General features: G+C 41.6%; 2 protein-coding genes across 2 annotated transcripts; both read right to left on the bottom strand.

The window, feature by feature from the left end:
• Positions 1-128: 128 nt before the first annotated feature.
• On the bottom strand, positions 129-13,681 carry si:zfos-741a10.3. Its single transcript, XM_034181553.1, has 4 exons — positions 13,343-13,681; positions 12,901-13,251; positions 2,342-2,452; positions 129-753 (listed from the first exon to the last, which is right to left on the bottom strand). The coding sequence occupies exons 1-4, from the start codon at positions 13,389-13,391 to the stop codon at positions 695-697; spliced, it is 570 nt and encodes a 189-aa protein (XP_034037444.1). The 5' UTR covers positions 13,392-13,681; the 3' UTR covers positions 129-694.
• A 2,322-nt stretch (positions 13,682-16,003) lies between these two features.
• Positions 16,004-24,825, bottom strand: arsia (arylsulfatase family, member Ia). The gene is made up of 2 exons (XM_034181552.1): positions 24,366-24,825; positions 16,004-17,513 (listed from the first exon to the last, which is right to left on the bottom strand). Exons 1-2 carry the CDS (start codon positions 24,677-24,679, stop codon positions 16,115-16,117), a joined length of 1,713 nt encoding a protein of 570 aa, XP_034037443.1. The 5' UTR covers positions 24,680-24,825; the 3' UTR covers positions 16,004-16,114.
• Positions 24,826-27,984: the final 3,159 nt, after the last annotated feature.

The raw sequence follows: 27,984 nt of genomic DNA, 5'->3' as shown, positions 1-27,984 counted from the left end.
AGGCTATTTTAGCATTGTGGTATATTTTTTTTGATTTGTGATTAAATCAGCCCTGAGCACACCAACAGCAGTTAAAAATAGCCAGTGTGTCTACGTCTACAAATCCTTTATGTTTCTTGCATGTTATAGCCTCTCTTTAAATTTGCATCATTTATGTCCACTTTGGCAACTGCACAGTAATTTACAATGAAAAGTAAAATCACTGAAATATTGCAACCCAAATGCACACACATATACATGACTCATAAGACTCTGCACAAACCTGGAACAGGTAGGTGGGAAGGTGACCAACAAAAACACACTGTTCCTGTAACCTTTTTTGAAAAAGAAAACTCAATACAATAATAATGTAGGCTACATTCACTCTCAAGTTCAACAATAAATGTTTCAGTGCAAGGACACACAATGAACAACAGATAAATGTTCAAATTTACATTGGTGTTATGATGGCATGGGAGAGATGTTGGTATTTGTTTTGATCAACAGACTAAAACAAAACTGGCATCCTTGTATTCGGATTCAGCACAATGAGATCAATAATGCAACTTTACCTCTGTGACATCACAAATACAGCAGCTGCCATACTATGGTCCGCCAAAATAACACGTAATTTCTGCTGTGATTCAGTGTCTCGCTGGCAAAAACATTGCAATGTTTTGTGTGATGAAAATACAATTCATAAATTATTATTAAATTATCCATTTATCCAAAATTCCTCTTTGTTGTTGATTCTTGAGGCCTTCAGCTCAGCACCTGTTGATGATAATAGTTATCAGGTCAGTTCACACAAAAAAATAAACACATAAATATTATGTAGTTTATTAAAATTTCTCACTCACAACTGCAAAAATAAAAAAAGTTTAAAATGGCTTTTGGTTAAATTGGGATAATTTAAAGTTTCTCAAAATTAACAAAACTCTGTCAGTAATATCATACTGATAATATGAAATGTTTGGCCACTCTTCATCTTTTAAAATAATCAATTTTTTAGATTGTTAAAATGTAACTGGGGAGGTGATGGTCTAGTGATTAAAGCGTTGGGCTTGAGACCAGAAGATCCTCGGTTTAAATCCCTACCTGACAGGAAAATCACTAAGGGCCCTTGGGCAAGGTCTTTAATCCCCTATTGCTCCCGGTGTGTAGTGAGCACCTTGTATGGCAGCACCGTGACATCAGGGTGAATGTGAGGCATTATTGTAAAGCGCTTTGAGCATCTGATGCACATGGAAAAGCGCAATATAAATGCAGTCTATTTACCATTTAACTATTTTTAGATGGCTCCTTGTGATTTATAAGAAAAATTTGTTGTATTGTATTATCAGAACAGCTACAATGAACTCAAGATAAGATCGATAAGGTCAGTAACTTGATAACTTACTGACTTTAATGACACTGGAGTTTTGCTGCAATAAGAATTTTTTTGACATTCATGATTAGAGTTTCTATTGATCCCTGACAACACTAGATCATGTTATAATGAATGTCATGTTTGTTTGTTCCCCTATTCCTTTCAGGTCCTATGTCCTAGAGCAGCATGGTGGCATAGTAGGTAGTATTGTTGCCTCACAGCAATAAGATCATGGGATTGATTCCCACCAATGGCCTTTCTGCATGGAGTTTGCATGTTCTCCCCATGTTTGCATGGGTGAATTGGAAACTATATAATTGCCCAGGTTTCCCTTGCAAAAGAGATTGCAATCTCAAAGGGACTAACCTGGTTAAATAAAGGTTAAATTAAAATTAAATGTCCAATTTCCACCAAACTTGGCATGTGGATGAAGGTCAACCCTGGAAATACCGGTAAAGGTAATTGGGATTAAAGATCAAAATTTTTATTTTTACTCCGATGTCCTCCAAACTTGCCTCATATTTGGAGGTGGGTTCTAGAATTGCAAAGCAAGGTCACATTTGCCAGAAGTCAGTCACTGGGGCTGAGGTCATGCCAGCCTGTTTGTTTGTTGACTTACTCCTCCCTGGTGCTCTTCCTGATTCCTGCCAGTGTTGGTATGTCAATGAAGGTTGATGCCAAAATTGCAATTACAGAATTCATTTTAGAAAAGGTCAAAGAATTTGATTTCCAACTTGATTTGCATCTAATATGGCACACACTTTGGTAGATTCCAGAACTGCCCTGGTAATTTCAGCCAGAGCTCAGGTCATTTGGATGAAGGTCACTGGTACCAAATGTCAGATTATCATAGCCCTTACTGTCTTCATGCCCATGAGACTATTGTACAGAATATTGTTTGAAATGTAACATTTAGATGAAGTCTTTACTTGATTATAACTATAGGCAGGCCTGTGCATGTTGGTTTGTTTCATTGCACAGTTCCCGTCTCACCTCTCTGCTGGCGACGTCTCCATCTCCTGTAAACACAGCAAGACACCACCAGTACTATCAGCAGCCCCACGACCACCAGTGATGCACATTTCACTATGAACAGGAACGTTCCTGCCACAAACAGAGCATAACAGTCAGTTATCCATATTTGGCATTACAAAACATAGTGCCCATTTTGGTTATTGTGCACATCAATGTTTTTCACAGCACCTTAGCCATCAAAAGTGACAACTGAATAAAATAACTGCAAAATGAAAGAAAACACAATCTTCTGCATATTTCATCAATTAAACATGCACTCAAATCTATTAGCATGAACATGGGCTGCATTCAGAGTGAAGTTTCTGGAGTCTCTATCTGCACCACAATGTGAATGAATCTATTCTAGGCCAAAGCTGTAAGCTACACGGCAGGTGAGAGGGTTATTGTTATGACAATGTGCAGCAGATCTGGGTGTCAAAGTTCATTTCCACATCCACAATGTGGCACATGGGCAATGGATCAGGTATGGGACCTTGTTTGGCTCGTGGCAGTTACGGTAGCCATGAAGGCACAACAGGAACCTTGAATGGCTAACGGGGCTGTAGTGAAACAAGAAGTCCTCACTGGCAGATCAGGCGGAGAAGGTGATGCTTTGTCATCCAATGGCTGTGAAGGCGAATGAAGGCTGCAGCAGATCCTCAGTCCCCAATCGTTGGGGATTTTCCAGCCATTGGACCAGGATGAGGCTATGTCAAGAACGATGTGTTTGTCAGCATGTAACGACATTCCCATGTTAAACACACCCGCACACCCACAAGTCTTTTTGCAATCGGCAAAGAGTGATGGGGCAAGATTGTGAATCTGGAAGACATTAGCTTGGACCCGGCTTGGGAGCAAATCAAATCAAATCAAATCAATTTCATTTATATAGCGCCAAATCACAACAAACACTTGCCCCAAGGCGCTGCATATTGCAAGGCAAAGCCATACAATAATTACAGAAAAACCCCAACTGTCAAAACGACCCCCTGTGAGCAAGCACTTGGCGACAGTGGGAAGGAAAAACTCCCTTTTAACAGGAAGAAACCTCCAGCAGAACCAGGCTCACGGAGGGGCAGTCTTCTGCTGGGACTGGTTGGGGATGAGGGAGAGAACCAGGAAAAAGACATGCTGTGGAGGGGAGTAGAGATCAATCACTAATGATTAAATGCAGAGTGGTGCATACAGAGCAAAAAGAGAAAGAAACACTCAGTGCATCATGGGAACCCCCCAGCAGTCTAAGTCTATAGCGGCATAACTAAGGGATGGTTCAGGGTCACCTGATCCAGCCCTAACTATAAGCTTTAGCAAAAAGGAAAGTTTTAAGCCTAATCTTAAAAGTAGAGAGGGTGTCTGTCTCCCTGATCCGAATTGGGAGCTGGTTCCACAGGAGAGGAGCCTGAAAGCTGAAGGCTCTGCCTCCCATTCTACTCTTACAAACCCTAGGAACTACAAGTAAGCCTGCAGTCTGAGAGCGAAGCACTCTATTGGGGTGATATGGTACTATGAGGTCCCTAAGATAAAATGGGACCTGATTATTCAAAACCTTATAAGTAAGAAGAAGAATTTTAAATTCTATTCTAGAATTAACAGGAAGCCAATGAAGAGAGGCCAATATGGGTGAGATATGCTCTCCTAGTCCCTGTCAGTACTCTAGCTGCAGCATTTTGAATTAACTGAAGGCTTTTCAGGGAACTTTTAGGACAACCTGATAATAATGAATTACAATAGTCCAGCCTAGAGGAAATAAATGCATGAATTAGTTTTTCAGCATCACTCTGAGACAAGACCTTTCTAATTTTAGAGATATTGCGCAAATGCAAAAAAGCAGTCCTACATATTTGTTTAATATGCGCATTGAATGACATATCCTGATCAAAAATGACTCCAAGATTTCTCACAGTATTACTAGAGGTCAGGGTAATGCCATCCAGATTAAGGATCTGGTTAGACACCATGTTTCTAAGATTTGTGGGGCCAAGTACAATAACTTCAGTTTTATCTGAGTTTAAAAGCAGGAAATTAGAGGTCATCCATGTCTTTATGTCTGTAAGACAATCCTGCAGTTTAGCTAATTGGTGTGTGTCCTCTGGCTTCATGGATAGATAAAGCTGAGTATCATCTGCGTAACAATGAAAATTTAAGCAATGCTGTCTAATAATACTGCCTAAGGGAAGCATGTATAAAGTGAATAAAATTGGTCCTAGCACAGAACCTTGTGGAACTCCATAATTAACCTTATTCTGTGAAGAAGATTCCCCATTTACATGAACAAATTGTAATCTATTAGATAAATATGATTCAAACCACCGCAGCGCAGTGCCTTTAATACCTATGGCATGCTCTAATCTCTGTAATAAAATGGTATGGTCAACAGTATCAAAAGCAGCACTGAGGTCTAACAGAACAAGCACAGTGATGAGTCCACTGTCTGAGGCCATAAGAAGATCATTTGTAACCTTCACTAATGCTGTTTCTGTACTATGATGAATTCTAAACCCTGACTGAAACTCTTCAAATAGACCATTCCTCTGCAGATGATCAGTTAGCTGTTTTACAACTACCCTTTCAAGAATTTTTGAGAAAAGGAAGGTTGGAGATTGGCCTATAATTAGCTAAGATAGCTGGGTCAAGTGATGGCTATTTAAGTAATGGTTTAATTACTGCCACCTTAAAAGCCTGTGGTACATAGCCAACTAATAAAGACAGATTGATCATATTTAAGATCGAAGCATTAATTAATTGTAGGGCTTCCTTGAGCAGCCTGGTAGGAATGGGGTCTAATAGACATGTTGATGGTTTGGAGGGAGTAACTAATGAAAATAACTCAGACAGAACAATCGGAGGAAAGAGTCTAACCAAATACCGGCATCACTGACAGCAGCCAAAGAGAACGATATGTCTTTGGGATGGTTATGAGTAATTTTTTCTCTAATAGTTAAAATTTTATTAGCAAAGAAAGTCATGAAGTCATTACTAGTTAAAGTTAAAGGAATACTCAGCTCAATAGAGCTCTGACTCTTTGTCAGCCTGGCTACAGTGCTGAAAAGAAATCTGGGGTTGTTCTTATTTTCTTCAATTAGTGATGAGTAGTAAGATGTCCTAGCTTTACAGAGGGCTTTTTTATAGAGCAACAGACTCTTTTTCCAGGCTAAGTGAAGATCTTCTAAATTAGTGAGACGCCATTTCCTCTCCAACTTACGGGTTATCTGCTTTAAGCTGCGAGTTTGTGAGTTATACCACGGAGTCAGGCACTTCTGATTTAAGGCTCTCTTTTTCAGAGGAGCTACAGCATCCAAAGTTGTCCTCAGTGAGGATATAAAACTATTGACGAGATAATCTATCTCACTCACAGAGTTTAGGTAGCTACTCTGCCCTGTGTTGGTATATGGCATTGGAGAACATAAAGAAGGAATCATATCCTTAAACTAGTTACAGCGCTTTCTGAAAGACTTCTACTGTAATGAAACTTATTCCCCACTACTGGGTAGTCCATCAGAGTAAATGTAAATGTTATTAAGAAATGATCAGACAGAAGGGGGTTTTCAGGGAATACTGTTAAGTCTTCAATTTCCATACCATAAGTCAGAACAAGATCTAAGGTATGATTAAAGTGGTGGGTGGACTCATTTACATTTTGAGCAAAGCCAGTCGAGTCTAACAGTAGATTAAATGCAGTGTTGAGGCTGTCATTCTCAGCATCTGTGTGGATGTTAAAATCAGCCACTATAATTATCTTATCTGAGCTAAGCACTAAGTCAGACAAAAGGTCCGAAAATTCACAGAGAAACTCACAGTAACGACCAGGAGGACGATAGATAATAACAAATAAAACTGGTTTTTGGGACTTCCAATTTGGATGGACAAGACTAAGAGACAAGCTTTCAAATTAATTAAAGCTCTGTCTGGGTTTTTGATTAATTAATAAGCTGGAGTGGAAGATTGCTGCTAATCCTCCGCCTCGGCCCGTGCTACGAGCATTCTGGCAGTTAGTGTGACTCGGGGGTGTTGACTCATTTAAACTAACATATTCATCCTGCTGTAACCAGGTTTCTGTAAGGCAGAATAAATCAATATGTTGATCAATTATTATATCATTTACTAACAGGGACTTAGAAGAGAGAGATCTAATGTTTAATAGACCACATTTAACTGTTTTAGTCTGTGGTGCAGTTGAAGGTGCTATATTATTTTTTATTTTTGAATTTTTATGCTTAAATAGATTTTTGCTGGTTATTGGTGGTCTGGGAGCAGGCACCGTCTCTACGGGGATGGGGTAATGAGGGGATGGCATCTCATTTCTAGAAATGAGAGGTGCTCCATCCAAAGTGGGATGGATGCCGTCTCTCCTAAAAAGACCAGGTTTTCCCCAGAAGCTTTGCCAATTATCTATGAAGCCCACCTCATTTTTTGGACACCACTCAGACAGCCAGCAATTCAAGGAGAACATGCGGCTAAACATGTCACTCCCGGTCCGATTGGGAGCAGCAGATGTGTGATTCAGTCATCAGACCCTTGGAAGACGCAGGAAGGTTTCAGTAGCTGAATCTGCATCTACAACTGAGCAGCCCTATTAGGATCCGCTCTGCTCACATTGAACAGGGAGGGGGCTAGAAAAGATGCTCTAAACATAATCTGCTTCACCTTAACCTGTGAGGATTGTCATGGTCAAAGGGTCTTCAGCTCTGCGGTAGAAAAACAAAAACATAAGTGATGAAATTTGGTACATGGAACATATGAACATTGATGGACAACAAAATGTTGGACCAACCAGAAACATGAATAGGTCTTAAGTCTCGCAAATTCCAGAAATTTGACCTCAAAATCATTTCCTTGAGTGAAACAAGAAGAGCAGGCAAAGACCAGCTACAGGAGGAGCAAGGGGCTACACTTTCTTCTGGAAAGGACTTCCTGAGGAGAAACAAAGAATCCACGGTGTCAGTTTCACCATCAAAAACTCTCTCCTTCCAAAACTGACTGAAGTCCCAGTGGGTGTCAGTGAACAATGGATGAAACTCCATCTCCAACCTGTGAGTGACTGCCATGCCACCATCAGGAGTGCTTATGCAACAACGCTTGATGACAACCATGAGTAGAAGGAAACCTTCTATGCCAAGGTGGAAACCATTCTGTCTGCGATACAAGCATCTCACAAGATCATCCTCCTCGGCTACTTCAAAACCCAATTCAGAAAGGACCACCAGCTCTGGAAAAGACCACTGGGAGAAACAGAGTAGGTAAGTACAACGTCAATGGTACCCTGCTTCTCACGAAGTGTACCTAACACGATCTTGTCATCACCATCACAATCTTCAGGAAAAAGTAAAATTCAGTCTCCTGGCAACACCCTCACTCAAAGCAATGGGACCTGCTCGACTACATCATTATCCAAAAGCGTGACCATAAAGGTGTCCTGTCCACCAAGGCAATGACTGGTGCAGATAACTGTTGGAAAGATCATCATCTGATTTGCTCCAGTATCCACCCCAAGAGAAGGCCTGAAAACAGCAAAACTGTCAAATATTCAACATCACCAAGCTTGAAGACCCAGAAACAAAAGCAGAGCTTCAGCAGTGCCTGGTTAAAGAACTCCCCACAAAGTACTCTGTCTCGGATCCTAATCATTGGGAGGAGACAGCCATAAACACTGCCAAGAAAATACTCAGACACCAGAATAAGAAGCACCAGGACTGGTTTGATGAGAATGGCCAGGTCCTCCAACAACTCATCGACCTCCAGAAATATCTGACCTCGCAAGAGAGAAAGCAAAGCAACTCTGCAAAGTGAAACTTGCAAACTGAAAATCAGTGATGGATCAACCAGGCTGCTGAAATCCAGGCTTGAGCTAGCTGAAGATAGCGATGACATCAGTGCTTGATGGAAACAACATTTTGAAGACCTCTTGAACACCAACCCAGTCATGGAGGAGGAGGAAGTGCTCAGCCATTTACCTACAAAAGACCTCCTTTAAAAGAAGGAGGTCCCTTTTGCCAATGCCAACTGCACCAACTCGCTGTCAAAATCTGGATTCAAGAAGAAACACTCGCAGACCTGAAAGACTCAATGACTGTCACCATTTACAAGTGGAAAGAAAGCAAGTCTGACTGTGGAAACCATTGTGGAATCTTTTTGCTGTCTGCTGCAGACAAGGTACAGATTACAGATTGCAAACAACCATCTGAGACCACTAGCACAAAACACACACACATCTTCAACCGCTTAGTCCAAACTGAGGGTCGCGGGGCTAGAGCCTATCCCACTAGTCACAGGGCGTGAGGCGGGGTACAACCTGGACAGGACACCAGTCTATCGCACATATAGGGCCACATATAGACAAACAAACACATTGTCCACCAATTGCAAGAAAATTGTTGAGAACAACACCAACCATTGTACCTTACCTTCACTGAATTGACAAAGGTGACTGACAGCCTGCCACACTCACTTCTGTGGCAGATTCTGAGCAAAAAGCTGCCCAGAAAAATTCATAAAGATCCTGAGGCTTCTTCTTCAAGACATGTCTGCCACAGTTCTGGTAAATGCCACAAAAACTGAAGCCTTCAATCTTCAGGAGTAAAGCAGGGCTGAGTCATCGACCATACACTGTTTATCATCTTTGTGGTAACAATCCTCCACCTGATCAAGTACAAGGTGCCACCATTAATTGACATCCTGTACAGAACAGATGGAAAGCTCTTCAACCTGAGTGTCAGGGATTTGGCCGGGTCAGGGCGCTGAGCCCATGTTTTCCCCCTTTTTGTTGTCTCCCGTCTGCTTCAGCTTTGATTTATTAATATTTATTTTCATCATGATTTATTCTGTTATGTTTCCTTGTCACTTTGTTCTTTTTGTTATGATTTATGTTAGTTCTAGATTCTGCAGTCAGTTGTGTTTTCATTTATTGTTCATTAATTTATAATTTACTTATTTTTGCTGTTTTCATTTCTGTTATTTGTACTATTTTAATGTCAGGTTTTGTTATCACTTAGTTTCTGTTCTACTTATAGTTTATGTCTGCCTGTTCCAGTTTAGTTTTGTCATTGTGTTTAATTTCTTATAATTCTCTGATCAGTTTGTAGGTAGTTTATCCTCTGGTTTGCTTTTCTGTCCTGTTCAAGTCCGCATTGTCAGTTCATGTTTAGTTTAGTTTTGTATCAGTTCTCATGTTCATGTTTGGTTCTTGTTCACAGTAATATTATATTCAGTTGTAGCTTTGTGCTTATTTCTGTTTCACTCCACATCCTGCACCTGCATTCCTGTCTTCCTCTCTCACACCCAGTTGATTATGTTCTCTCCCACTTTAACTCTGTCTGCTTTGTGTTTCCGTTCACCCACGCACTGTGCACCTGTTCTCATATCTTTGTCTTTTCTTCATTCCACCTTGTATTGTCCTCCCTTACTGTCTTGCACAATGTAGTATCTTCGTTCACTAGCCACGCCCCCTTCTTGATTGTTCCTCATATGCACCTTGTGTCTTATTTAATCTCCACCCAGCCACCACACCTTGCTCGTTTGTTGACTTTGTACACATACCACAGCTCTGTATCAAGTCCTGTTTTTGATTAGCCGTGTATCCAGATCCTGCTTTGTGTTTTTTGACTGCGCCTTTTGCCTCATCCATGATGTCTGTGTCTGCTCGTGCCTTTGAACCCTGCTTGCCCATGACTGCGTTTTTGCCTGACCCTGTTTGTGCTTCTCCCTCGCCGACTGATCATCTGTGTACCGAACCTGAGCCTGAATTAAAGACCATGATTTCTTTTACATCCAAGCCTAGTCCGGGAGTCTGCATTATGGGTCCTAACACTTCGGATGCCTGGCACCCACTGAGTCTGATACTGAGCTGACTGAGAGCCAAGAAGAAATCCATCAACACTTCACTCCAGGACTTCTAGGATGCCAACGACAGCATTGTGTCATCCTTTACAGAAAAAAGGTCTTCGAAAAACCCTTGAAACATTAGACAAAGTCTACACCAAGCTTGGTCTTCACACAACCTGAAGAAGACACAGATCCTGTAACAGCCTCCACCCAGCATCGTCAGAACAAAGCTCCATGCAGTGAAACTGCACGGACAGTACCTGGGAAACTACGTGTCATCAAACGCTGACGTTGATGAGATCCAACACCGACTCAAGTGTGGAGAAACTGCCTTTCCAATAAAATGTTTTCAACAACAGAGACCTTTGACACGAGGCAAAACTCTACAAATCCTTCGTCCTGTCAACCTTGATGTACCAATGTGAGACCTGGACCACATACCGCCAAAACCTTAAGACCCTTGAGCAATTCCATCCAATGTTGCCTGAGGAGTATCCTCATCAGGTTGGGAAGACTACTGTACCAACATCAGCCTCATAGCTGAAGCCAAGCTCCAGAACATCAAGTGTGTCATCATCTAGAACCAGCTTCTGTGGGTGGATTGTGTTGTCAGGATGGATGACAGCCAACTTCCCAAGCAGATCTTCTACTCTTAGCTGAGTGAAGGAAAACAGACTGGGCCTGTCCAGTCAGCATGTCCAGGAACTGATCAAGAGACAATCTTCCTCCCCACTGAGAGATTGCCACAACAACGACAGCAGATTCGTATAGTTCACCTTTTGAAACATAAAGTGAGATCAATCACGAGTAAGACGGCATGAAGCTTAATTATGAAACAATTCTAAACATAAGCGCAGTTCCTTACACAATAAATTATTTTGAAGCCGATACGCAAGGTTAATGGAAATAAATAATTATCATACATCAAATTCATATAGCGGCACAGCGCTCACACCTGAGTGTCGACTCGCCATCATGCAAAATTACAACTGGGAAAATGCAATTCCATCACTATATGTCAGATGCACAGTTTCAGCACTGTGTCAAAGACTCTTCCAAAAACAAAAGCAGATTGCTGCAAATGTTTCCAAAAAACATCTGATACAAGAACTAAAAGGACATTGCTTGCATCAAGAACAAGAAAAAACAAACTGCATGTGGACTGTGGAAGTTAGAACAAATCATTATTGTGAGATAAGTTATAATTCTAATAGTGATCGGCACAAGACTTAGCTCACAATTAGTCTCATAATTATGACTTATTATGATTTAGCATGTAATAACTGTGAGAAAGCACAACTTCAGAATGAGTGATTTTTTTAAAAAAATTGTGGTGTTCTTATACCTTTCCTGCCCACATTTTCCTGTTTGGTTGAGGATTGAACCTATGACATGAAAGGTGATGCAGGTTCAGTACATTTAAAAAAAAAAAAGTTTCTTCACCATAACCACTTCTGGTGTGTATTTTTCTGTTTTTTCATTCATCTCACACATGGAAAAAGCAGAAACTGCTTTATCGCACAACAGCACACACGCAGGATGTTCAAGTTTCAGTTCATGTGCATACGTATTTGAAGTACAACATACAATAATTACACTCTGGCTTAGTTCAGTGTCAAGCTTGAGGGGTCCAAAGCTACATGTACGTCTTTCTAAGATTTTGTTCGTTGCATTTACACTTTCCTAAGTTTCTTAAAGCAGACCTAACAACCAGGGCATCCGTGCACTGTTGAAGCTGCTTTTTACTTAACTTGGACAGAGACACACCACAGCATGTATTGGTCAGTGTGGCCATGCAAGACCATCACATATGGAGTCACACAAATTGATTATTCAACAAGATTCTACCCCTAAATAATCAGCCAGTTTGGTTAGTGGGCACAAATCCTGGAGATTCTTATTCTGTCATTACCAAGTGACTTTGCACCACAGTGCCACCAATAGGCCAAAAATCAAACTGCAGTCTGTATGTGCATTATTCATGAAAGAGCACTTAAAATATCATGTGGAGTAGCACAGTCCATCACAAAATCAGCATCCACTTGAAGTAAAAAACAGGATATGCACCACAGTAAATATACGTGTGTGTGTGTGTGTGTGTAATGGTGTCTTTGATCATGTTATGACTTCATCGTATGACTTCCGTGTGACTTCTTTGTGAAGTCCTTCAATACCAGTCAGTCACAAATATTTTGCTCAATATGCACTTTACATCATCCAGCGAGGTTTCTTTGTTGTTGAACTATACAAAAAAGCTGTTTTTCAGACCATGTTTTCCTTGACTATGACCTTTGACCTTTAACAAATCTACTTCGAAATCTAATCACCTCTAGATATCTATCCAAGTAATATCCCCGCTGAGTTTGAAGGAAATCCTTCTAGCTGTTTTTGAGTTGTTTCTGAGTGAAAACAATACCATGCTACCATCACTTCGCTGGCATGCAGGGCAAAAAAAAAAAATCAAATGAAGGTTAAAGCATTATTTTGCTGCAAATTACAACAGTAAAAAAAAAAACTAATACTGAGGAAATAAAAGAATTGGCATTTCTTGTTTTTCAGTTTATGGTAAGATGCCTTCAGCCACTTGAACATTCTGCATAAGATGACAGCTGAGACCTTTTCATCTATTACATTTAGTGCAAACTAATCTCTTATATTTTCACTCTCCCTCTACAAAGATAGCAATCATTTCTCAATCATTAAAGAATTTATTTCCTTACCGTGCTCATTAACTTCCAATTTCACACTCGTACTGCTCAAGAGGATGCCATCAGAATTGAAGTCCTCTATGGTGTACTGACCAGAATCAGTGGTGTCCACGTTGGTGATCTTGAGTGTGGAGTTGTTGACAAAGAATTGAGTTCTGTTCCTCAAAGCCTCAGCTATGTCCACCTTTCCTTTCTTCACGGTGAACACATTTATGGCTCTGCTTTGAAGCTGTTTCATACATCTCAGCTTATGGCTGCTGCCACTGACCTTCACCTGGATATACACCGATCCACCAGCAGAAACAGAGCATACAGATGTGTTCTGCAGGGCACTGCATGAGGTGTCAGCAACCGGAAAGAAAGCTGGAAACAAGCATTTATTCACTTAACTTTTAGATGTTAACAAAGTTGTATAATTGCACTGTATTGATTTTTTTTACTGTATTGATCTTACCGTGGCTTATTCTAGCCAGCATCAGAAAGACAATAAGAACATCCTCCATAGGATCATCAACTGTGAGCTCCACAGAGGCAACAGAGAATACTGTGCTACAACCGCCAAATTACAGCAATGCACACTCAGAAAAGTTTGCACTAATCTGAAAGGAAGCAAAGTTAAAGGGGCGTAATACAGGAAATGAAACATTTCTCACATCTGTTTGGCAACCTGCTGCAGAGTGTCAGTCTTGGGCAATACTTACATGCATGTGAAGAAATCCAGTGTCAATGTCAATCCAATGAAATCATGTTATATTTGATGTTAGGTGTGCATTAGATTCGGGTTTAGAGTATTTATTCCCTAAAACAGCTGTACGAGTAAGTACAGCACAGACAAACCACAGCATCAGACAGATAAAGAGATAAAACACTGCTCTATTCTTGAAGATCTGGTGCGGGTCCGAATCTTTAAGTGCAAATTAAGGGACAGATCATGTTAAATGTCATACGATGTGTGTGCTAAAATTCATCATTTAACCTTGATGTTGCACAGAGACAGAATGCACAGCACTTAAACCGTTTTTATTTTCACAATCCCCCATTGTAAAATGTTGTCATGATCTATGGAAACATTTTTTCTGCATTTGCATGCATTCTTGCATGACAATGGCAGGAAGATTTGCAACACCTCTCCAGAGGAACAGAAAACAAATCGCTGCAGAGCAGTGATTTGTTTTTGCAGTAGCATGTGAGGTGATATGCAGACATTTCAATTTGTCCAACGACAAAACATATTATGACATACTATGGTATTGTGACAGCAATTCTAATTTGACTTCTTTTCATGCAACTCCCAGGGAGCAAGCAGGATGTCTCATCATACATCCCAAAAATGTTCATTATTCAACACTGTCACAGTTCAGATTTCATCTAAAAAAAAATGTAATTTTCAATGCTTTGGAGGGCATTTTAACATGGTTTGAATTTAAAAGTGTAACTGTTCAGGAATTGTTTATTGGAATACCACATACAAAGGCAGGTTGGGTTTTTCTCATTTCGGATACAATGCATGGATAGAGTTCAAATTAAACCTCAAGAAAACTGAATTACATTCAGAGATGAATCAGCGCTGCAAATACGTAGCTCCAACACTGTGCAAGGCTTAAAACTGAGTGTTAAAATAACACTAAGAGGGTGAGAATTAATTCTAAAATGTTTTGCTGTAAAAGATTTAACACTACAGTTTTTTTCTGTGTAGTGGAGTGTGTTATAGATTATTTTTTGTCCCATGTTTTGTGTTAAAGCTACAGTGTGTTGGCTTTAGTGTCCTCTAGTGTTGAGGTTGCAGACTGCATTTTGTTTACCTTGACATTTTGTCGATAGCAATATCATACTCCCTTGTCTTCTCTTGTGATGAACAATGCTATGTATGACCCACTATTTCACAAAAATAAACTTGTTGGCCTATACAAGCAACCGGTAGACAGTGTATAGGGGAGCAACCACTGATTCCTCTTCTTTTTGTTCATCAGTCCTCCTGCCATACTAAAAAAATAAAAAAGGTGGAGTAAGCCTGTCTCTTCTGGGCTACTGTACCAATATGCTGGCCTCCACGAGGGGCCCTGCCATACTAAAAAATCCAAAAGGTGGAGTAAGCCTGTCTCTTTTGGGCTACTGTACCAACATTGCAGTCTCCACGAGGTGCACCGCCATACTAAAAAAAAATGCAAAAGGTGGAGTAAGCCTGTCTCTTTTGGGCTACTGTACCAACATTGCAGTCTCCACGAGGTGCACCGCCATACTAAAAAAAAATGCAAAAGGTGGAGTAAGCCTGTCTCTTTTGGGCTACTGTACCAACATGGCAGCCTCCACGAGGGGCCCTGCTCCTATGTAGATTTGAAAGTCCCTTTCTAAGCTTATAAGAGCACATCAGTTCATTGTTGCAGGCAGTTATGGACAAATGAATATATGATTGTGAATGCTACATTACATTTCTCCTAATAAACACCCCTAAATCACATTGTACACATTCAACACATTGTAGCTTTAAATATATTAACTTATATAAAAAAAAATGAGACTCTTCCCACTTGCAAAATATTTTTTATATCAACATTTACCACTAATAAAATTGTAATAAGAAATCACCAGTAACAAGCCAACATATCTGATTTCAATAAATATCCTCAAATCAGAAAAAAATTTATACACTTTAAAAAACCATCAGAATGCTCGTTGAAATGTCAAAGATTTGCATTAGCAAAGTGTTTGACTTTATGTATAATCTTTTGTAAATACTGCAATCTAATTTTACCCCATCTAATTTATTCTGCATCTAACAGTAACATAAATTGGTGTTGGGCCGTGAACACAGTAGGTGTGTAATAAGTTTATATAAAAAAGGCAGTTATAGAAATGATTTATGTTCACTTACTATAACTGCATGCAGCCTATTGCTCTTTATTACCACAAATACAATGATTCTCATGTTATAAAGTGATCAATCTCATGCTATATGCTAACAAAAAGTACCATAAGTTGGGCTCATGCTTTAAGGGGGTTGTGTGGCACAACAGTGAATGCATATCTTTTAGCAAAGGAAATCCTCAAAATAAATGTCTTGCCTCTACTTATTGATCAATTTCTCCAGAGACCAGTAACTGCAGATGTGTGCAAATCTTGCACAATCTCCTTCTCTTTATTTATTGCATAATAGACATCTTTAGAAAGTGCCACCAACAAACATACATAATAACGAACGTTTAGTGATTTTCATTTAGATCCTTTCTTAAATCCTGTTGGACATAATCTTAGTGTTAAGTCTCCTGAAAAACCACCTGCTTTCAGACAGTTTAAGCTTATTTTTCCAGTCCTTGTTCTTTTTGTAGTAGATACTGTCCCAGCGGTCCTCCTCCCCTTCTCCCATCCAGGGCACCCAGGCACCTCCATTCAGGACTGGGTTTGCACGTGGGTCCTCTAATGGGTACCGTACTGGCACAGCAGTGCGGTTGTAGTATACAAGTCTAGCCAGCAACTCTTTCACCACATCTGGCCTCTGCTCAGAAACATCACAGCGTTCATAAGGGTCACCAGAGATGTTGAACAGCCACAGTGATTTCTGATTATTAGTCTGCCTCTCCAGGTTCCACCAGCTACCTGGGAATCCTGGAAGCAGCTGAGGTGGGATCCAGTCTCCATAGCCAGGGTCTCCTGTTAGGAGTTTCCAGTCTCCAACTCGTATGCAGGCCTGTACAGCTGTATTCCAAATCCCATATCCTTTCTGCATGGAGCCGCTGCGAGCATGGTTATACAAAGGGTCAATGTTGTGGAGGATCTCCAACCTGGGCGACTCCTTGCCATCACTGATCGCATCCCAAACATCATACCCGTCCACCCCCTCCATCAGGGACAAATTACCACCTGCTAATCCCACTAATGTGGGATACCAATCAGTGATGTGCACCAGGGCTTTACTCACCCTTTTCTTCCTTCTCAACAGAGGGCTGTGAACGAACCCAAGACCTCTGACTCCACCTTCCCAGTATGTACCTTTGCGTCCTCTGAGTGGCCAGTTGCTGCCACCAGACAATGGCTGGCCACCGTTGTCAGTAGAAAAGATGATGACTGTGTTCTGATAGTAACCATACTTGCGGAGGGCGTATGTTACATTATGGACCGCCTTGTCTACTGTGGACACCATAGCAGCATACTTCCTACGCGCCACGTTGCCCAGCGCACGGTACGGGTAAAGGTATTCTCGTGGGGACTGCAGTGGTGTATGTACAGCTTGAAAGGAGAGGAAGATGAACAGCGGCTGAGTGTGTGGATTGTGAGTTGCCAGGATCTTACGGACCCGCTGAGTGTATAGATGTGTGGAGTATTTACCCCTCTGATCCCAGGCTAAAGTCTCTCCTTCATGGAGGTCAAAGCCGCACATCCTGGGGCCATCACAGGAGTCATAGGTGTAGTAGTTCACACTGCCGGTTAAGGACCCAAAGTATGTGTCAAAGCCACGGCGAGTGGGCAAGCACTCCTTCCTGTAGAAGCCCAGGTGCCACTTTCCAACCATGTGGGTGGCGTAGCCAAGCTCCTGCAGTCTCTGAGGGAAAGTGATCTGGTCAAAAGGCAGACAGTTAGGTTGGCGTGGTCGGATGATTGAGTGCTGCAGGCCCGTATGAATTTGATACCTGCAGAAATGACAGTTAAGGAAAGTGTCAAAAAGTTGAAATTATATCAGATTGTAATCATAGCCGGCGCCACGAGGGGGTGGTTGGGGGCGACGCCCCCTCACGTCATCAACCTCGCCCCCTCGGATGTTAGAGTTATCAAAAAAATAAAAAAGAAAGAAAAAGAAATACTGGAAAATATAGCAAAATATTAGTTATTCAATAATATCACGTATTTAACAAATAAATCAAATTAATTAACTTCTTCTTCTTTGTCTTTCGGCTGTTCCCGTTAGGGGTCGCCACAGCAGATCAATCGTTTCCATCTCACCCTGTCCTCTGTATCTTCCTCTGTCACACCAAACACCTGCATGTCCTCTCTCAGCACATCCATGAACCTCCTCTTTGGTCTCCCTCTTCTCCTCCTGCCTGGTGGCTCCATCCTCAGCATCCTTCTCCCTATATACCCTGGGTCCCTCCTCTGCACATGTCCAAACCATCTCAATCTCGCCTCTCTGACTTTGTCTCCAAACCGTCCCACCTGAGCTGTCCCTCTGATATGTTCATTCCTAATCTTGTCCATTCTTGTCACTCCCAAAGAGAATCTCAACATCTTCAGCTCTGCCACCTCCAGCTCTGCCTCCTGTCTTTGTGTTAGTGCCACTGTCTCTAAACCATACAACATAGCTGGTCTCACTACTGTTTTGTAAACTTTCCCCTTCACCCTTGCTGATATTCTTCAGTCACAAATCACTCCTGCCACCTTTCTCCACCCACTCCACCCTGCCTGCACTCTCTTCTTCACCTCTCTACCACACTCTCCATTACTTTGAACAGTTGACCCCAAATATTTAAACTCATCTACTTTCACCACTTCTACTCCTTGTAACTGCACTATTCCACTGGGCTCCCTCTCATTCTCACACACATGTACTCAGTCTTGCTTCTACTGACTTTCATTCCCCTTCTCTCCAAAGCATATCTCCACTTCTCCAGACTAGACTCAACTTGCTCTCTACTCTCACTACAGATCACAATGTCATCTGCAAACATCATAGTCCATGGGGACTCCTGTCTGATCTCATCCGTCAACCTGTCCATCACCACTGCAAACAAGAAAGGACTCAGAGCTGATCCTTGGTGTAATCCCACCTCCACCTTGAATGAGTCTGTCATTCCGACTGCGCATCTCACCGCTGTCGCACTATTCTTGTACATGTCCTACACTACCCTAGCATACTTCTCTGCCACTCCAGACTTCCTTATACAAGACCACAGCTCTTCTCTTGGCACCCTATCATAAGCTTTTTCTAAGTCCACAAACACACAATGTAACTCTTTTTGTCCTCCTCTGTACTTTTCCAACAGTATTCTCAGAGCAAACATTGCATCTGTAGTGCTCTTTCTTGGCATGAAACCATATTGCTGCTCACAGATCTTCACCTGTTTTCTAAGCCTAGCTTCTACTACTCTTTCCCATAACTTCATGCTGTGGCTGATCAGCTTTATGCCTCTGTAGTTACTGCAGCTCTGCACATCACCCTTGTTCTTGAAAATAGGAAAAGCACACTTCGTCTCCACTCCTCAGGCATGCTCTCACTTTCCAAGATTTTATTAAACAATCTGGTTAGAAACTCTACTGCCATCTCTCCTAGACATTTCCATGCCTCCACTGGAATGTCATCTGGACCGACTGCCTTTCCACTCTTCATCCTCTTCATAGCAGCCCTCACTTCTTCCTTGCTAATCTCTTGTACTTCCCGATTTACTCTCACCACATCATCCAGCCTTTTCTCTCGCTCATTTTCTTTATTCATCAACTCTGCAAAATATTCCCTCCACCTTCTCAGCACACACTCCTCACTTGTCAGCACATTACCATGTGCATCTTTTACCACCCTAACCTGCTGCACATCCTTTCCAGCTCTGTCCCTTTGTCTGGCCAATCGGTACAAGTCCTTTTCTCCTTCCTTACTATTCAACTTCTTGTACAGCTCGCAATATGCCTTTTCCTTTGCTTTTGCCACTTCTCTTTTCGCCTTACGCCGCATCTCCTTGTACTCCTGTCTACTTTCTTCATCTCTCCGACTATCCCAAAACTTTTTCGCCAACCTCTTTCTCCTTATGCTTTCCTGGACCTCTTCATTCCACCACCAAGTCTCCTTGTCTTCCTTCCACTGTCCAGATGTCATACCCAGTACTGTCCTAGCTGTCTCCCTCACCACATCTGCAGTACTTTTCCAGTTGTCCAAAATTGCTTCCCTCCAACTAGTGCTTCTCTCCCCTGCTCGCTAAATTTGACACAACAGTCTTCCTCCTTCAGCTTCCACCATCTGATCCTTTGTTGAGCTCTCACTCTCTTCTTCTTCTTTACCTCTAAAGTCATCCTACAAACAACCATCCTGTGCTGTCTAGTGACACTCTCTCCTGCTACCACCTTACAGTCTGTGATTTCTTTTAGCTTGCATCTCCTATAAAGAATGTAGTCCACCTGTGTGCACCTTCCTCCACTCTTATATGTTACCCTGTGCTCCTCCCTTTTCTTAAAGTAGGTATTCACCACAGCCATTTCCATCCTTTTTGCAAAATCAACTACCATCTGTCCTTCCCCATTCCTATCCTTGATACCATATCTACCCATTACTTCCTCATCACCTCTGTTCCCTTCACCAACATGCCCATTGAAGTCTGCTCCTATCACCACTCTTTCATGCTTGGGCACACCCTCCACCACCTCATCTAACACACTCCAGAAATCATCTTTCTCCTTCTTCTCACAACCAACCTGTGGGGCATATGCACTGATGATATTCATCATCACCCCTTCAATTTCCAACTTCACACTCATCACCCTGTCAAACACTCGCTTAACCTCCAACACACTTTTACCATACTCTTCCTTTAAAATGACCCCAACACCATTTCTCTTCCTGTCCTCACCATGGTACAACAACTTGTACCCACCGCCGATGCTCCTGCTCTTACTTCCCTTCCACTTGGTCTCTTGCACACAGAATATGTCTACCTTTCTCCTCTTCATCTTATCAGCCAGCTCTCTCCCTTTACCAGTCATACTACCAACATTCAAAGTCCCCACTCTCATTTCCACCCTTCTAGTTTTCTTCTTCTCCCGCTGTTCATGGCAACGTTTTCCTCCTCCTCTTCGTCGTCTTCGCCTAGTAGTAGCCCAATTTCCACCGGCACCCTGTTGGGCAATAGCACCGGTGGCGGACGTTGTTAACCCGGGCCGCGACCGATCCGGTATGGGAATTCGATTCTGAGTCTGCATAGTTCGGTTGGCTTGTTTTACGCCAGATGCCCTTCCTGACGCAACCCTCCTCATTTATCTGGGCTTGGGACCGGCACTCAGAATGTACTGGCTGCACACCCCATGTGGCTGAGTTAAACCAAATTAATTAACTAAAGTAATTAATTTTAAAACAAACGGATATGGCGTGTGTCTGTGTTCAAGGGATTTGATAGGTTGAGGGTTGCGCTTGTCAGTGCGGCAGATGGCAGTGCGTTTCCAACGCGTTGTGACGTCAGACGCGTCGCTTCTGAAGCGGCAAGGGGAGATTGCTACGTCACACTCTGGCTGTTTCCACAACCTGTATAAAGTTCAGCGATCACCATCTTGAATTTGCGTCACCTGAACCACAAAAAAAAAAAAACAGCAGTAGAACGATTCTCCCATCACCCTGCTGGGAGAAGCTTTTTTCAGCTACTTTTCGGAGTGACACTGACCGAGGGAGGACTGACGTCTTGGTGGGATATCGATCAAACCGCGACAGCAGGCCGACCCGCACGGAGAAGCCGACCTTCAGGCATCATCACTGGGCAGAGGGATCCAGGCCGCCGGGGTGATGGAGCAAACCCAGTCAGTCCGAAATCTCCCACGTTTTAGATACATGCGAAGTCCCAGTTTGCCCAACAGAGTTTAGTTCTGCAGCTTTACTGAGGTGAGAATAATGTAAAAATAAAACGTGACGTTTACTGAACTGTGAAAGTTTAATGATCGGCTAACGTTAGCTTAGCCTTTTAGCACAGTTGATCTGAGTGAACACTTTTAATTTGTAAATGGTTCAGTCTTTTTTTATTTTTGGGTGATCCTTTAACTACGGGCACTATTGGCCTTGTAAATGTAATTTCCACCACACCATTGTCTTACAATATAAAGCGCCTTGGGGCAACTGTTTGTTGTGATTTGGCGCTATATACATGTGCTCTGATGTCACTGTTTATCTCCATAGAAACTACCCAAACAATCTTTCATACAAACTGTTTAAAGGGACATTAGTGTTGTGGTGGAAATTACGGCAATAGTGTGGGACAACTACATTTTGTTTAAAAAAATCACAACAGTTGTATGACATTGAATACCCCAATTATGTTTTGATTATTTTACTGATATTTTATTCAGAGATATTTTAAAACATTAGAAAAAAACGTTTCTTTACCATTCATTTTTATCATTGAAGATCAAAAGTCTGGGTGTGGGACAAGCACAAAACAGCAATATTTGCATATAATGATGCTGAAAAAAGGTGAAAAAGTCATCATAGACTACTAGAACAAATTTCTTAACACACTTTCATTTTAAAGATAACTATAAAAGTGTGAAATTTCCCCTTTTTTCTGTTTTTCATACAATATGATCAAAGGACATAATAAGTGCCCGTAGTCTAAGAATCACGCTTTTACCAAATAAAGCTACAGCTTTTTTTCAGACACCACAAAAGCTCAGCTTTAAATAACTTATTTTTTCAGGCGTTTTTTCCATCTTTTTTTTTTTTTTTTGCCGTTTTTCCCCTTTTTTATGTATAAACTGTTTAGTGTTTCTTTATATTTAAAGAAATATTTTTATTTGTCCCAATCAGGAACATTTGCTGTGCAGACAACCAAACTTCCATTGATGAGCTGAACAACGCAAAGTCCAGTTGAAAGAAAACATCTCTGCTTTTCAGCAACACCACAAGAGTTAAAAACTGCAGAAGAGACCTTCATCTGGTCCCGAGAATCCAGCAGAACATCACCTGCTTCTAAATAAAAGGCTCTTTCAACAGCAACTATTTTATTATTTTTTAAAAAGCTGTTTCATTTTATATTTTAACAATAAATTAACATTAAAGGATCATTAAAAAGTCCACGAATCAAAGTCAAAAGACATTTGCACAAGTAGAAGCTCTCCACTTATTGTGCTCAAATTCATATTTTAGAAATGACTCTGTCCTGATAACATTAAAGGAAATTACATATTTTGACGAAATTACAAGTTTAAATGACTATAAAAAAATTAATCACGAGGTTTATGTCACAGAAATCCTACTTTACAATCACACTGCAGTCATTGTTAAATTATTTCCTTTTGCATTTATAATAAACATTTGTATTTATTTAGTGTTTGTTTTTCTGGTTGAAATGAGATATAAATAATCTACCAGACTTAAAAAAATATACAAGATTCCATGTTGTTTTATTTGTCTAAAAATAAATGTCTGAGGTTCCTTATGTTAAACAAGAAATTATCTAATATGAAATAACAGGTGGTTTTAATTTACAGATGAAAGGTTTCTAAAGAACCATTTATTGATTTATTTAGCTATTTTAATTACAAGTGTTCTAAACTTTTTTTAACAGTAATCAGAAATTTTGAGGTAACAACAACAAAAAACATTTCCAATGATTTTTCTTCAGAAAACTGCTCTCTAAATGAGCAGTCCTGTCACATGTTAATGTTTTGTACAGATCAGTGGTTTCTGCACCAATCGGATTGGTCCAATCCATTTTGTACAAATCAGTGGTTTCTGCCACGAGTCTTCCGTGTTTCGGCCCGACACGTCGTTCCTATTGGACAACACGAAGGTACGTCACAGCTCAGAGTGTCGAAAGTTGGCGCACCTCATCTCGACAGAACACCGGCTCTGTGTGGTATGCAGGAGATCACTTGACCGAGTCTATACGTTCAAATAATAATTAAAAAAATACTGTCATCACTCTTTACTCTTAGTCAGTCTCTTACAACGGTGTAGCCTAAATACACAAGCTTTCCAGGAGCGCACCCAATTCATTACGCACGCTCAGAGGCACGTCTCCTCCGGTGCGCACTTTTTTTGGGGTGGGGCGACCCCGCCCCCTGTGATAAACTCATCGCCCCCTTAATATTTTTTTTCTGGCGCCAGGACTGATTGTAATCAAAGGTTGAAGCATAGCACATAGGAAACAGATTTTTCACATTGAGTTCCTAATCTTTATGATTTGTAAACAAATTTCAAAAAATGTAAGATGAATGGAGAATTCTGCAAAAACCTACGTTTTTGAATTTTTGAACAATTATTAAAGTCTTTGTCTAAGACTTGGATATTTTCAATATTAGTATTTTTTTTCTGTTTAATTTAAATAACCTACGTGGTCTGCTGCTGGTCTGCTGTTTGTCGATAAGTCATTTGGACCAGCAGTTCCCACTGAATTGGCACTGCACAGCAGAGGGGCGTGGATTTGGTCACTTACTGACACTTGAATCCTCCCTGATTTGAATCAGTCAAGTAGGTTAGGGCTAGTCCCCTCTGAACTCATGTAAGATGGTTGGGAGATGAGCAGATGTTAGTAGATCCCTAACATCTACGTCTTCAATGATTTGGTGTGGAGTACTCATATGACGAAGGCCACAAACATATGGATGACCTAGTTTAAAAGTGTTGACATAAATTTGATCTAGAAAAGCTTGATTGAGGTCTGTGCCTTGTGAGCTCCCATGAGAGGGTTTGTGAAATGAATTTCTACCTCAAATGATTTGGTATCACATAATGGCACTGAATGAACATGTAGTCAGAGCCACAGACGTCTCCCAAATGTTCTATTTTGAGGACACTTTACCTGCCGGTGATGAACTGACTGCGGGACGGCGTGCAGATAGGTTGGATGTAATAGTTCTCCAGTTTCACTCCATCTGCTGCCAGTTTATCCAGTGCTGGCGTCCTGATGTCAGAGCTGTGGTAGCCAATGTCATTAAATCCCTGGTCATCCGTCATGATGAATATGATGTGAGGAGGCTGTTGGCCCAGAGGTCTGCCCCCCAAAGTCTGGGCAGACTCACTGTCCACCTGGTTTGGACTCATCCAGTCCCAGCTGAGATACCCAAGGCTGAGCAGACTCAGCACAGAGAAACCTGTCAGAGCTGACGTTGCCATTGCTTCTGTGACAACACTAGATCTTATTCCAGATGTTGTTCCCAAATCATTATGCAGTAGGACACCGAATGAGGAAAAATCTGAAGTGAAACCGTCTCTGTGTGAGCTACCGAAAATGTCCTTCAGAAGGAAGTTTCATCCTGACTGTAAAACTTGTCCGACTGTTTCATCCACCTTTAAAAACATTTTACCTTCCCTAGTGGTTACATTAACTCCGCCCATTCACTTTACTTTGGCTTGCTCTGCAATAACATGCCCCGCCCGCCCAACTTCCCCCAAACACACACGTGAACAAATGACTGTATCCAGATGTTAATCATGGTTTTACATCTCGTTTGGGATCCTTTGAGGCATATTTAACATATTATTTTTACATTACTGTGCTGAAAAATACTACAAAGTAAGTTGTGCAGCCCTCGTTGAAGAAAAACACAACTTGACAAATGAAACCAGCCACAGCCATCACATCGCATCTAATCCGCACTTCATTCATGACATTTCCTGGTCATTTCTGTTCAGTGAACTTCGCCGCAAACTTTACAAATTGCTCGAAAGTTGGGAGGAAAAAAAAATTCTCACCTGAGCTGGTTTAACTGTGAATGACAGAGGCGTTACAGAGTCTCGCTCAGAAAAACATGTGCTGTGGGGGAGATCTGGGTCTGATGGCGGCTGTGGGGCCCTTCACATACAATCATAGACACTGTTCTACCCCCCGACTCCACTCCACCTCCACTCGGCTCACAAACACACTTTTATTATTCCTGCTGTGTTATGAGCACTGCCAGCGCGAAAAGAGAGACAGAGCAGGATCAGAGCGCACAGGAGCTGTTGCAGATGGCTCCTGGCATCAAGACACATTTGTAAAGTGGCCAAATGTTAAACAGAAAAGCACAGTCGCTGCTCATCACTCACCGCTGCCCTTCACTTCGTCTCGAATCTGACTGGAGATTCAGTTTCGTGAGTCAACAAGAAAGGGTGTGGTGCAATTTAAGAGATGGAGAATATTGAACCCTTCATGACCCATGAGTGTTTTTGAGCAATTTCCGTCAGAATGACATCTTCTGAAGGAAAGGCTTATTAAGCCCTGCTCCCACCAAATAATGAAGGATGAATAATGAGCCACGCAGCATTTTTTTTCCTATGGGAGAATAGTGGCTCGAGGCATTATCTAATGAGGCTCGTCTCTGAGTGTGGCACTAATTTCAAGATGTTCAAAATTTAGCAACAACAGCGTGGGGCAGTTTGTCTACGAGGTACTACGAGGACTAACAAGGATTTTAGAGGCGTGTGTGGTGCTTCTGAGGCTGTTATCCCAGCACCTGGCAGCTACGCAGGACCTGAGAGGCTATTTTTGGAGCGGCTGCCCTCTTGCCCTCACTCAGTTCCACCTGCTCTGTGCGCCAGGCGCTGTATATAAAGTAAGTCCCTTCGGCCGCTCCCTTGTTTGCACTTGGGGTCGCGTATGTCGAACTGGCACAGGTTTAACACCGGATGCCCTTTTGACGCACCTCCACATTACATGGAGAAATGTGGCAGGGGTGGGATTTGAACCAGGAACCTTCCGCACTGAAACCAAGCGCACTAACCACTTGGCCACACTGTATATAAAAAAAATTATTTTGTAGCGGATTATAACCATTTCCTGCCAAACATGGATGCTGAAAACACCTGTAATCGCTTCTGGAATCCCAAGACTGTTTCATCCTCTCTCTCCTGCTCAGTGAGGAAACAAGGGTGGGAGGGGTGGAGGGTAGGACCAAACGTGCGTTTGTGCACCAATGTCACGCTACACAGCACTGTATGGCTCATACATGGCTTAGCGTGGTTGATACGAGCCATTCGAGGCTCTAATGCTCACTAGAGGCTTCTACATGGCACATAGAGGCGCTTTAGTAGTGGATACATGATGGATGAAAACGTGGGTCATTCTTCGAATAATCACTACCCATGTGTGGCTCATTATTCATGGCTTATTATTTGGTGGGCCCAAGGCTTTAGTACAGAAAAGTACAATAAAGAAGTCATTTACTTTGTGCCAACTAATAGAAAACCTTGTAAAATTTCAGGATAATGAGGTGGATTCAACTTCAGACTTTCTCAGATTCACTAATGATGAGCTTTAAAAAAAAAAAAACCTTCAAATAGCTCAGCATTTTATTTGAAATTGTACGTTTTTTCAAAATAATTATTTTCAGAACACAACAAGCCAACTCATTGGATTTACATATGTGATTGTTGTGTGTCGTCTTGGTTCCTGCTTGGTCCTGCCTCTTTTCTCTCTGTTTCCAGGTGGCGTGTCATTGAGCTGATCGCACCTGACACTCATTAGTTCCTGCAGTGTATATTCCCCGGTTCAACGCTTCCACCTTCACCAGAAACTTAGTTCTCATTACTTGGTAACCTGGCCTCTCTATTGTGTTTGATAGAGTTTGTGCTTTCCCACACAGCCTTTTCACATCTTCCACACTCAGTGCGTTCCTACGCAGATTATAGTAATTTCCAGCGCTTAGCGCACCTTGTGATTGATCATCTGTGTTTGAACTGTGAGCGCCCCATCGATCAAACTGTCCTCATGTGCTTGGCACGCCACTTACCTGTGTCTGCTCCTCACCTCCAGAGATCCAGCACCTCATCAGCTCCATGGGCGGCCACCTGGCACATAGTCTCGTTTGAGAGCGGGCGCTAAATATGACACATATGAAGCAACTGCGTCTACCTGTTTCCACAATGGGTCAGCCTGGGTCTCCACGCTCCAGACCTCAGCAAAATTCTCCAAATTGTTGTTTGCACATTTGCGTATTGTAATAAATCGAATCATCTATTTCACTCATTCTGCTTCCCGCATTTGAGTTCTTATTTCAGGTCTGGTCCAGCCGTAACGTGGAATGTTGCTACCTGTCTCAATCACAACATACGTTCCTGACAATCTTGCAAATTAGTATGCAGCTGGCACTAAAACAAGTCTGTTGAGTTTGTTTTTTGAGCAAATGTGTGTGTTTCTATGTGTTCACTGTATGTTAATTTACTAAATAAATTTACTTTGGACTAGCGTGGTTAATCAGACAATTTAGGGTTTAAAATAAACTGATACTGAATGCATTAAGTGTACATTGAATAAATAAATAAAGTATACTATGAACAAACCTCATCAAGCACAGCAGAGGCACAGCTTGTTGTTTTATTCCTTGCAGTGTGTCACAGTGAACAACAACAGATTCAGCACTGAAAATGCCTCAAGACTCGTTTTATCTGTCTTCCCTTGGAGTTAATGAGAAAAATCAGTGTGTTCCTACTTTTGTCTCCTT

Source organism: Thalassophryne amazonica, chromosome 11 (genome assembly GCF_902500255.1).
Source record: "Thalassophryne amazonica chromosome 11, fThaAma1.1, whole genome shotgun sequence".
NCBI classification, from domain to species: domain Eukaryota; kingdom Metazoa; phylum Chordata; class Actinopteri; order Batrachoidiformes; family Batrachoididae; genus Thalassophryne; species Thalassophryne amazonica.
This window is presented reverse-complemented; position numbering and strand designations above follow the sequence as displayed.